General features: G+C 29.9%; 1 protein-coding gene across 1 annotated transcript in view; it reads left to right on the top strand.

Annotated features, from left to right (window-relative positions):
- Nucleotides 1–12,916, top strand: part of LOC118185843 (uncharacterized) — a 150,072-nt gene that overhangs the window by 22,255 nt on the left and 114,901 nt on the right. The window contains exons 2-3 of the mRNA XM_085820875.1: nucleotides 2,993–3,031; nucleotides 6,256–6,496. Of these exons, the coding sequence (XP_085677001.1) occupies nucleotides 2,993–3,031; nucleotides 6,256–6,496 (280 nt within the window). The remainder of the gene's footprint in view (nucleotides 1–2,992; nucleotides 3,032–6,255; nucleotides 6,497–12,916) is intronic.

Here is a 12,916-nt window from a genome sequence, read left to right as displayed (position 1 = left end):
TTTAATTCAATCACTTTAAAGCACAAAATGCACATCTACCGACATACAAGATTAAAAAAATGAGCTCACTGAGCCGGGTAACAGAGTGGGTATATAGATATATTTATGTACTTTTGGTGGAATCGATTGCAACCAAAAAGGGTGATGCATAACTATATGTTATAGCAGTTCCATGTACAAAATTTCAACATTCTGAGCCTACTCGTTTTTAAATTTTGAATCTAGAATTCATACGGAAAAATTTTTAATGTAATTTCCCTCCAAGGCTACAAACTTTATCAAGACTGAATTGCCATTAAATGCCAAGTTGTAAGAGCTAAATAAGTTTATAATTATTTACATGCAAATATATGCATTATTGTTTATGTGTCAGAAAAAATTTAATAAATAAGAGAAATAGACTAGGTTACCATTATTTATTCACAAGCTTAGAAAATTCTTTCTGAGTACTTAAAAAGTTTTCATAATTTTTTTATCTTTAGTTTAAGTTTTATTTAATGATTAATTAAACATGTTAGAATTATTTGAAATGAATATCAGAATGAAAATTTTATATTTGTGTCTCATAATATTTGAATTAAAGTGCAACCAACAAAACTGTGCTGCAGGTACCAAATTTTAGATTTTAGATAGAAAATAAATATAAACTGGTATATTTTTTCCTATGAGATATTATTATTAGCGTGTATGCATATTTTGATAAATATAAGCAAAATTTCAATTTTTTTTTTAAGCAAAAACTTTTTATTTTATTTTTTAAAAAACTCTTCTGTGTCAGCTGTTTAAGATTGTGCGTTCGGGCCGCATGCAGTTTGAGTTTGAGATCATTAGCTTAGCTGAAAATGAGTAAATAGTATATGAACTTCGAAATGGGAACTGAATTACCAGTTTTATTGGATATCAGTTAGTATTTACTTAAAAGAAAATTAATATGCGTTTTTAGAGCGATAGAAATTAATAAATGACGTTACAAAGAAGAAAGAATTAGAAATAAACTGAAACTGCAACGTTCTTTAAGAACAAGGCAATTGTCAAAGGAACCCGTATACACACAATAAAGTAAACAAGAAAAGGTACGCGACAGTGCCATTTTTTCATAAGCTTCTGTGAAAAGATTTTAGAAAACGCCAACTATATTTGAATATATTTTTGCTTTTCATTCTCAGTTGAAAAAGGAAATTTGTTTCAATGGACTCTGTAAGCTGTACCAGTATAAAAGAAACTTTTTAGCATGTCGCAAATGTTATTATTCGTAATGTCTCTTTTTGAAAGGATGCGTATTTTCGAAATATTTATTTTCCTTGTAAAACATACAAAATAAAATAAGAAGAAGCACTCCAAATGAAATTCTTAAATTATTCTTCTCAGTTGTTACAACGTCTGTGAAACCCGACAAAGATGCATTAATATTCATAAAACTGGATCAAAACTAACATTAATTGCCGTATTTGTGTTAAATAAAAGACAGCTGCCATATATTTCAAAATGGATTCGTCCCCTTTAGTGATTGTTTTTGTCTCTTCTGTTTGATGTAATTGCTCGTGGAATTCGAGTACATGAGCTCATAAACTAATAATAGTGGAGAGCCTCAAGAAAACGGGTGTATCTATTGTTTTTGATGGTGCTGAAGATCATTGCACTCGGGAAGACAGACTGAATGGTGATGAAGACGATGGAGATGACTTACAAGCTAGACACAGACAGAACTTCCAGTGATTAGAGGTGTACAATAATAACAGAAAGCGAGATTCAAAAACAGAGAAGTAGAAATGAAGATATGTTATTAGATAGTATAATTATTGTAATAATTGACGGTAGTTTATTCAGGAATACTTTTTATTTGCTTTGTTCATATTACAACCGTGCCCTTGCAAATTAAATTATTCGCATAATTTTCCCTTCTCGATTTTTATCTGATAAAATTTAAAAAGGGGGGGGGGGTGAAAAACCCGAGTAAATACAATATGTTGTACTCATATATATATATTCTATATATTCTTATTGGATCTTTTCTGCTATAAGACTAAACACGCCAAAATGTTTTTACAGAAAGAATATACACTCCAAAGCTGCCTGCTGGCCCCCATCAAATTGCATGGATTGTTCTTATCGCTTACTTTCTTTTACGCTACTCTTCTTACTTACTTACTTACTGGTGTTCCTTTCTTTTTTTTCCCCAAAGAAAATATTTCACATAGAAAATCACACATAACACCAAGGTAAAAGAACATTACGAAACAGGTTTCAAAACTGCCAAGTTTATTCACGTCCAACATACATTCAACTGGCACTGCCAGATCCAAGAACAAGAAGTATAACATCATGAAAGATTTATGCCCTCTTTGGCGATTAAAATACCCCACATAAAATTTCTTACATTAAACATTGCATAGCTATTCTTGATGTTACATAAACATGCTAATATAGTTGGCACTTTAGCGTTTATTTGACGATTGGCGTTCAGTTAACAGAAAAGTACCTTTTCATCTAATATATATTTTTTGGAGTATAAAGTGAAGGCAATTTAATTAGATGCAATAGTAATATAGGTTTTATTGCAATTTTTAATTCTATAAGCGTTTCGGGGCAGTTTTCTCTGAAGGTACGGCTATTGGCTCCTTTTTCCGATTCAGTGTATCACAGCAGCTTACTCCAAAAAATTGAATATCTCTGCTTTAAGCAATAATGAAAGGATTTTAAGTTTTGTTATTTTACGCTCTGCCTGTGTTACGATTTTAAACAGAATATTAAATAATTATTTAAACAACAACTGTAAACTGAAATATTTTTGCCTCCCTATAAGTCATTCATTTGTTTGGAAATTTTGGAAAAATATCAGAACTTCTTAAAATATTTTTCTGCTGTTTCTTCGTTCTTGTAGACAGAGAAAAAGAGTGCATTTCAAAATCATTTTTATACTGACAAATTACACATATTTTTTGTTGTAAAATAAGATTACTAATCTTTAAATTTGCTTTTAACTCTTTTTCAGGATTCATCAAAGGTGAAAAATGCTCAGCATCTGATAATGGTAGGCATAACGTTTACTCTCATTTCTTTAAATGTTTCAGTAACATTAATTTTAAAAATTAAAATTATCTGTCTGTAAAATGAAGGGCTATATCCGGTATAAGTATTATTTGGTTGCTTCTAATATTTTCCTTTAACACTTTTGGAAGTGAATATAAATTAATCTGGAGATGCTTCAGTAGTTCTCTAAGTTCATTTTTAAGCTATTAAAGAATAATATACTTATAAATGTAATATACAGAGGGGCCTTCCCACTTTATGAAAATGATTTTCCATATAAATTTTCTCGTTAACATTTTGAGATGAAAATTTGGTACTTTCAGTATAACCGCTTGCCACTGCTTTGCTTTGGCTGATATTTATTTTGGAAATGACTTGACTTTTGACTCCTAAAATTCATAGATGGCTCAAGAGTTACGTAAATATACTTTTCAAGGAAAAATATTTATATCAATATTTGTAACAGTGTAAAAATCGGGGTTATTGGATTCCAAAGAAAGATATTTTGGAAAAGCATTTAGCTGAAAGTAAAAATGCAAAAATGCCCACAAAACCGCATTCTAAGTCTGTTTGAACGTGGGTAAATATCAAGATAGTGAAGTTTCTAAATATAAGCTAAAAGAGCCATTGCATCCGAGCTGGGAATGTCTTTCGGTACTGTAAGTAAAATGATTCATAAAGTTAAAAAAGATGTTTAAACAAAAATTCTTTTATTTCTTCCAAAGCATTTTGCGAAAAGAAAAACAAAACGTAGAAAATTATATGGAAAATGCCCAGCTGCTGTTATAAGATATTTCTCCCACTTTCTTGGCATGCCTTCGTGGTGTCGTGGTCTGCACACTGGGTGCGTATTCCAGAGGTCCGTGGTTCGATTCCTGGCGAAGGCGTTGCATATGTGGCATTTTTCCTGCTTCCAAAATACCTAATGTCTCTACACTCTTAAATGGAAATTTGTGACTCGATGTTGTATGCGTTACATTTAAGTGTGACTGGAATAAGAAAAGATCAATTTTCTATTACTCAATAGATGAAGATGACCGTACGAATGGCATTGATAAAGTACAGAAAAGTTCCCAACAAGATTCATGTAAAGTTGCAGGATTTTATTAGAATGATAAAAACTAAAATAAATAAAGTCTCAAGTAAGAATTATGGTAATTCATTCTACTATCAACAGGTTTCAGAACTAATTTTTGAAGAAGTTCTAGCCTTATATGGAAAGGACGTCAATAAAATTGAGCTTCATATGAACAAAGGCTCTAGACACATGTAAGTCAACTACCGCTTGTTTAGCAAAGAAAGAATCAGAAGCAGGAATAAAATGTATTTCAATGAATGAAATACCTGTAACCTGGTGCATCTTCTATGGATGTTTGCCCTTTCGGTGTGTTAAAACCGAAAGGGCAAACGTCCATAGAAGAACGTTCAGTGTTTTTGGAAAAACGTTGAGTGTTTTTGGAAGAACGTTCAGTGTTTTTGGAAACGTCCTTTAGAAAAACGTTTCCAAAAACACTGAACAGACTTTGGGAAATGACCCGAGAAGCCTGGAATAAATTTGACATGACGGGGCGAAAAAGTTTTCTTTCACGGAAAATTCGAGTTACAGTCAAGAATTAAGGCTATCAAACAGAAGCAAATAGCTGCAAGAAATGCATAAAAAGGCATTTATGCATAAAAAGTAATTGTAAAAATCGTTTACATAAAGTGTGAACATAAAGTTTATATCATCCAATCTCACATCTTATTTTGCTTCAGATTTAATATATATATCTTCATATTCAATGTTAACGGATCATAAACATCTACAGGTTGTTTATTCTATGAGTTTAACAATGGTAAAAAATGCGTATAGTAATATATAAATTTTGGAGTGTTAAAAATGTAGAAATATTTCTAATCCAATTTCAGTAACAATGGACCCTAAATAAAACACTAATTGTAAGAGCAGTAATAAGTATTTGCATAAAAGTCTGTAAAAATAAATAATTCCAAATTTTTTCAGTTTTGAGGTTGACAGAAAAAAAAGGTAAGACTAAAAATAATTAAGATGGCAGGCTATTAAACCCTTAGCAATAATATAGGATTAAAACTAAACCAATCAAACTCTAATAAAGAGGGATAACTAAATTTTTCTCCTTTCCTTTTCTTTACCAAATATTCATTTCAAACCTTCTCTCACTGCGGCGGGGAAATACTAAGCAGATTTAAACATTTACTTAAAGGTGTTGTATACTGGGAAAGCCTGAGGTACAAGTACTAAAAAGAGTAAACTGTCATTCATGTTTATGCAATACTGGTATTCGAAAGCGAAAATTATCTGTACACTAGTTCAATTATTAATGCGATTTAAGTAATTTATTCCGAAGAGGTTTGATTTGAAAATGAGAAATAATAGATTGAATAGATATAATTAAAATAAAATATAATATATAAAAAAATCTGAAAGGTTTCAGATTTTAAATTATGTCCAAAGGGACTTTTTATAACGTTTTGTGTATTACCTTTATTTATTAAATATCATGTTCTTTGCACTTAAACCATAAAATTCAGATCAATAACAATGTCGCAAGATAATTTTAAAATGAGCGTATCTTTAGAATTTCCGATAAACAGTTCCGTGCGTTGGAGATAAAAAGGTCCCCCCCCCCCCGTAGAGTGTTGCCATTGCTCGCTTTGAAATCTTTGAGCTTGTTAATAAAAAATTCGTTAAAGTTTTACAAAACATGAAATCGATAATAAAACAAATTCCAAATTTCAAATTTGGTCTTCCACATGCTCGTATTCGTAGGAGGATTACGTCATTCAAAATTCGATGGCTCTATATACTGTTATTTTATCACAATTCGAGAAATGTACATACATTTATGCATATTTTTCATTATTTAATTTCTTCAAATATAATGCAGGACTCTAACATTTGGTGGCAACAGTTTGAAAAGTGAAACGGGCATTTATAGTGATTCAAAGCAAAATCGCAAAACGAAAACAATAGTCCTTCAGAAACTCTTTGGACTAATTAAAATTTTTTATTAAATGAGCTGTTTTTATTTTTATTAAAATTTTTATTAAATCTTTTATCGAATTTATTATTATTATTTTTACTATTTTTATTAATTAATTCAATTAAAAAAGATTTATACATGTACTATTGTTTGATACTATTGTACTATTGTTTTGATGTAGCATAAGTTTTCTAACTTTTGATTTTCGCATTTAATTTTTCAGAAAACATACTTCAACCAGGCTACGAGTACACGTATAAATTTCAATCTCAGGCGTTTGCCGAAGCTGTGGGAACAACAGATGAGAGGAATAAAATTGAAATACTTTGCGAAGTCATTATATCGCATTCGCATGATTGCTTTTATAATCTGAAACTCGAGGATTGTAAGCTGAATGCATTAGGAGGTGCTCCAGGCCATGAAAAAGCTTTTAAAGATAATCAACCTCTTAATGATTTGTCCAAGTAAGGCATATTCAGAAAATCACCATAATTAATCAGAAATAATAGACTGTTAGATACACAGTATGTAATAACTTTCTCTTTTGACAAATAAATCATACTAAAGGCCATTCTTAATATAAGTCAGAACTTTTGAAGAAAGCTTGATATATCGATTCCTCTTGAATCAATTTCCCCATTTCAGTTTTTTCCTGTTAACCAGAATGAAAGGGGGAAAGCAATGGAATACTTTAAAGCCATCTTTTCATATCCAAAATTTACATAAATGTAATCTGTAATAAAAAAAGCAGCAATTTTTTGCTTGCGTGTATGTATAATATAATGCAGAGACGGAGGGACTCAGAGCTATGAAATTTGATACACAAATTACTTGAAAGGTGCCTTTGTGAATTTGAAGTTGTTTTTTCAAAATTCGATTTAGAATTTTGTATTTACTTAATGTTAAAAAGAAGTTTTGTAGATTTTTCACACAAATCTTCGTTTAACGAACGAACTAAAGATTTCAAATTTTATTGTTTGCATTCTTAGATACAACAGAAAAAACCTTTTACATGAAGGCTGTTATAAGCTCAAACATAATTTACTGATTTTTGGAATTTAAAAAAATTTAGTTTTTTTAATTATATACAGTGTCTCACAAAAGTGATGGGATACTTGTGCTTTACAAAAGGAAACTATAATAAAATAAATTAAAAAAAAGTGTAAAAATTTTTTGTGGGTGTGTGTCATACTTAAATTTAGTAACAATTATTACATAACATACATTTTCTCAAAATATTAAAATAATAATTTAATAAAAATAGAATTGTTTAGAACGGAGCAAAAAATGGCTCATAAGTGATGGGACACCATTAGATACTACTACGTACTACAATAAAAATATTTTTTTGGGTTTTTATTTTTACTCAAAAGCAATTATCAATAATTTATAAAATCGTCTGCAGTCTTTCTCTCCAGTTTGTTTTGGAATTTTTATATACATTTTTAGCTCTGTGCATCCATGAATGCTAAACGAAAAGAAACTTTGCCTGAAATTCGAAAATTAGTTATTAATTTGCATATTGAACGTAAAACATCTATTAGAGAAACTGCTGAAACAGTTAACATGAGTCGTTCAACAGTTTTCAACATCATTAAACGATATAAAAAGAATCATATGATTCAGGATAAAAGAAGATCTGGCCGACCATCAAAGCTATCCAATGGAATAAAGCGAATTATTGTTCAAAATATTAAAAAAAAAAAAAAAAAAATCGAAGAATGAGTGCATCTAAAGTTGCTGCTGATTTACAAGCATTATATGGAATAATTGTTAATCCTGAGACTATTAGAAGAGTAATTCGATCTGCTGAATATCACGGTAGAGCAGTCAGGAAAAAATTCCTCGTGAGTGAAAAGAATAGAAAACTGAGACTGGCTTTCGCAAAATCCAACATAAATAAGAATTCTGATTACTGGAATGAAAATGGATCATAACTGATTAGAAATCAATAACGCGAACAAACACACACACATTCTTCTTTATATATATATGTGTGTGTGTGGGGGGGGGTTCTTTAGTTTTAAAATCAAAATTCATATTCAAACAAAACACATTTAATAAAACATTATTACATCTATAATATAGTTCATCTATTAATACAACATCTATAACATCGTTTATATATTACCACGATATATATAACATCTTATATCTATTAACATAACAACTATAACGTCTTACATCTGTTAATACCACATCTATATCATCTTGCATCTCCTCTCATAAAACAAAGTGGCGAAAGTTCTATCAATTTCACTCTTGCTGTCATCAGCTTAAATTTAGACAGCGCGCAAAGAAAAATATTAAGCTATGGATTTAAAATTCCACATTTATATATAAATTTCGTAAAACTTACAAATTTTTGATTAACAGACTCTACGATTTGAAAACGGGCAGTGGCCACACTTTTCGGAATAAAACATATTATCTCCAACGCGCGAGACTGTTGCCACTCGGAAAAATGAGTGCGAAAATTTCGGAATTTTTAAGTAATATCTCCGTTAATTAAAGTCGAAATGGCTTCCCACGAATTTTTGGATTTGGGAATAATGCATTTAATATTTGCAATGCAATTTTTGTTTCATCGTAAAACTTAGAAGAAATTTTTTAATAACAAACTCTAGGATTTGAAAGCGAGCAGTGGCAACAGCATTCGAAATAAAGCAAATTTTCATCTCCAGCTTGAAAAGAATAGAAAACTCAGACTGGCTTTCGCAAAATCCAACATAAATAAGAACTCTGATTACTGGAATGAAGTTATATTTGCTGATGAGAGTAAATTTAATTTAATATTTTTGGTTCTGACGGTAGAATCTTGGTGTAGAGAAAACCCAGGAAAGAATTTCGCAAACAGAACTTGGTGCCAACAGTAAAACATGGTGGAGGAGGAGTTATGGTATGGGGGTGTATGTCGTCCGCTTGAGTTGGTAATCTTGTTTTTATTGACAGTATAATGGATCGGTACAATTATATTGACATTTTAAATCAAAATTTGAAATCTTCAGCACGAAAATTGAACCTTTCATAACGATTTTAAATTCTACCAGGACAATGACCCCAAGCACACTGCTTTGAACGTTAGACTCTGGCTGCTGTATAACTGTCCTGAAATAATAAAAACACCACCACAATCTCCAGACTTAAATCCCATAGAGAATATTTGGCAAGAATTGGAATCAAGAATTCGCAAACACACCATTTCTTCAAAACAACAATTAAAATCATTGCTTCAAGAAGAATGGGGTAAAATCACTCCAGAAATCACAAAAAAATTAGTCGAATCCATCCCAGGAAGATTAAATCACCTTTTAAAAGTAAAAGGAAATCCAACAAAATATTAAAACATTTTAAGAAGTAAAATTTTTGGATAAATATTTGATGGAAAAGTAAGTGTCCCGTCACTTATGTGAGCCATTTTCTGCTCCGTTCTAAACAATCGTATTTTTATTAAATTACTATTTTAATATTTTGAGAAAATGTATATTATGTAATAATTGTTACTAAATTTAAGTATGAAACACACCCACAAAAAATTTTTACATGTTTTTTTTTAATTTATTTTACTACAGTTTCCTTTCGTAAAGCACAAGTGTCCCATCACTTTTGTGAGACACTGTATATTTTTTAATTTTCAACATATAAAACTGTATTGTTTACATCATAGATTATAAAATGAATTCTTCCCATCTTTTAAAACAGGATTGGTAAAAAAATATTAAGCAAACAATTTCTACATTCTTTTTCTCAAAATGCATTGGCCAAGAAGAAATGAAACAAGTAGTTATCCAGTAATTGATGAACGATGCATGTCACACTCAATCACTCATTACTCTATTAAATGGCACTAGGCAAGTCTCAAAGATAAGGAAAAATAACTGACTTTGGTATCTGTTACCCGCATTTGCTGAAAATACTTTTATAAAGCAGTTGAACAATCATAAAGAACTTCGAGTCTATACAATGTTTTAGTTACTTTAACTATATACATCTCTGTAACAGAACTTTAAATGTGGACTGCATGATGTTTCGCACTTTTCCTTGAATTCATCCCCATCATGTACATAATATTAATCAGGATTATTGGGTACATATGGACGCACATCCAAATCATTAAAGCTCATGCAAATAGCAAGCAAATAATGTATGAAAACAAGCAATGAATGCATTAGTTTATACTACAATGCATGCATTCACCAGAACCTTGTATGTTTATATAAGATACTATTTAGGCGTTCCCCTTTCCGTCAACATCTTAATAACACTAAGGGTCATTACCCCCGTCCAACTAGGCCGAAGGGTTCAACCCCTGGTCTAGAACATGGAGGTAGGAAAGGGAGGAGGGGCCATTCCGCGCTAGAAGTGAAGCACTGCTTTGAAGTTTGGGTCACCAGACGGGGTGTTCTTTGTTTACATTCAGAAGCTCGCTTGACAAAATTCTGATAGTATTTCGACACACAACAGTTCCATAGAAATCGAAAAAGGGACACTCTCGCATGAAAGAAACATTCATAGTGTGATGGATAATAGCAATTTGTATAGTTTACTGACATTTACGCAAAAATCACATCTTGGTTATTTTTCGATAACTAACAACAGCGATTTTGATTATGAATTTGTTTTATAAAATTCTAAGCTGTTGCACTACAAAAATATAGATTTTAAGAAAATTGCTAAAAGAGATCTGCCAAAATTTATTTTCTAGAAGATTTGAAAAGTTTGAAACTTGATGGCTAAATGTAAATATAAAATTATGTATGTTAAAATATTTGTAATTAGGCACATAGGTCAGATTAAGTTTTTATTAAATAGAGTAACGCATGCAAGGGCTATCTGCCTAAAGAGAGAGATGCCATCGTGGGGGAATTTTGAAGAAAAACTGACCTTTGAGTGGGTATTAAAAATAATACTTATAATTTTCATTCAAATTATATTCATATATATTTTTTATGTAAAACTTTCGGGTGTATGCTAAATTAGTGTAAATTACTTTACACGAAAAATATAGTGAATGCACAGAAATTAAAGATTTGCACATGCCGGAAATGATAAATAGGAAATATGTATGGGTATTTATGCATGTGCTTGCAAAAAGCATGTATCTGCCTTTGACAAAATACTTAAATATTCATTAAATTATTTATAAATGTATTTGAAATGAAGAATTTATTCACTTATAAACAACTGTGATAGTACTGTGAAGAAATCTAATGATTAAATGTATCTAATTTATAATGATTATAAATGTTGTCTAAATATAGAATAACCTTAATATTGAATTGTAAACATAAATTGAAATCCTGTTGACAAATAAGTTATAAAACTATTTAAGCAAAAATTGTTCCTATTGGAAAGCAATCTGTTAAAAGGTATTGTAAAGCAATTGCTATGAGATGCGCACTTAAGAACGTAATAAAGAGTTTTGGAATATGTATTGTTGAAATGAAGGGTAAAAAGAAAAAAATCTGATAAGTATAATTAAAAGAATTATTCCCTTTACATTTTATAATAACTCAGTTACAAGTTTTAAATAATACTTAAAAAAAAAAAAAAGAAAAAGAAAAACTTATTTTATTCCCTTTCAGAAATGTTCAGAGAAAGTCAAATACTATTTTCCTAATAATTCTCTAATTTAAAATGAACCGAATAGAGCATTAATTATAAATTGACTTACATTTTTCGATTTAAAAGAAGCCAAAAAATCATGTCATATTTAAGAAAGTATTTTAGGAAGAAGCTCTATAAATAGAAAAGAAATAATGCATAATTTTAATATTAATACTACAATAAACTTTGATCTTAATTTTTGTACCTTAACCGAATAAAATCGAACTACCTTAATTTTTTTTTTCTAATGTAATTAACGAAAACTTGTGAAAATATTTCATTCAAATTAAACCATTCTGAGAAAAGTATAGCATTTAATTCCGTTCAGAATGAAATGTTGTTTAAAAATATGTTGTTTTCACATACTTAGGACTCTGAAGTGTTGTAGAAAAAGAAAATATATACATTTATATGTATATTTGCGACGTAATTACAAAATATTTACACCCGAACGCGTCAAATCCCATAGAACTCAATGGTAAATGACCCAATAATCAATGGTAATGACTACCTCCCATGGTAGGAAGTAAGAAGGAGTCGCCCTAAACAAGTTTCTCCGTACCCTGCTCTGAAGCACCGGCGATCCCTACGTGGTGACCAAAACATTGGGTCATTTACCATTGAGTTCTATGGGATTTGACGCGTTCGGGTGTAAATATTTTGTAATTACGTCGCAAATATACATATAAATGTATATATTTTCTTTTTCTACAACACTTCAGAGTCCTAAGTATGTGAAAACAACATATTTTTAAACAACATTTCATTCTGAACGGAATTAAATCCTATACTTTTCACAGGACAGTTTTCTCAGAATGGTTTTATTTGAATGAAATATTTTCACAAGTTTTCGTTAATTACATTAGAAAAAAAAATTAAGGTAATTCGATTTTATTCGGTTAAGGTACAAAAATTAAGATCAAAGTTTATTGTATTATTAATATTAAAATTATGCATTATTTCTTTTCTATTTATAGAGCTTCTTCCTAAAATACTTTCTTAAATATGACATGATTTTTTGGCTTCTTTTAAATCGAAAAATGTAAGTCAATTTATAATTAATGCTCTATTCGGTTCATTTTAAATTAGAGAATTATTAATAATTAGCGAAATACTTTAAATAAGTATTTCGCTAATTCCTAATAATTAAATAGGTATTAAATAGTATTTGACTTTCTCTGAACATTTCTGAAAGGGAATAAAATAAGTTTTTATTTTTTATTTATTTATTTATTTATTTATTTTTTTTAGTATTATTTAAAACTTGTAACTGAGTT

Source organism: Stegodyphus dumicola, chromosome 7 (assembly GCF_044657685.1).
Source record: "Stegodyphus dumicola isolate Sdum_Otavi_A_Nest chromosome 7, ASM4465768v1".
NCBI lineage: Eukaryota > Metazoa > Arthropoda > Arachnida > Araneae > Eresidae > Stegodyphus > Stegodyphus dumicola.
This window is presented reverse-complemented; position numbering and strand designations above follow the sequence as displayed.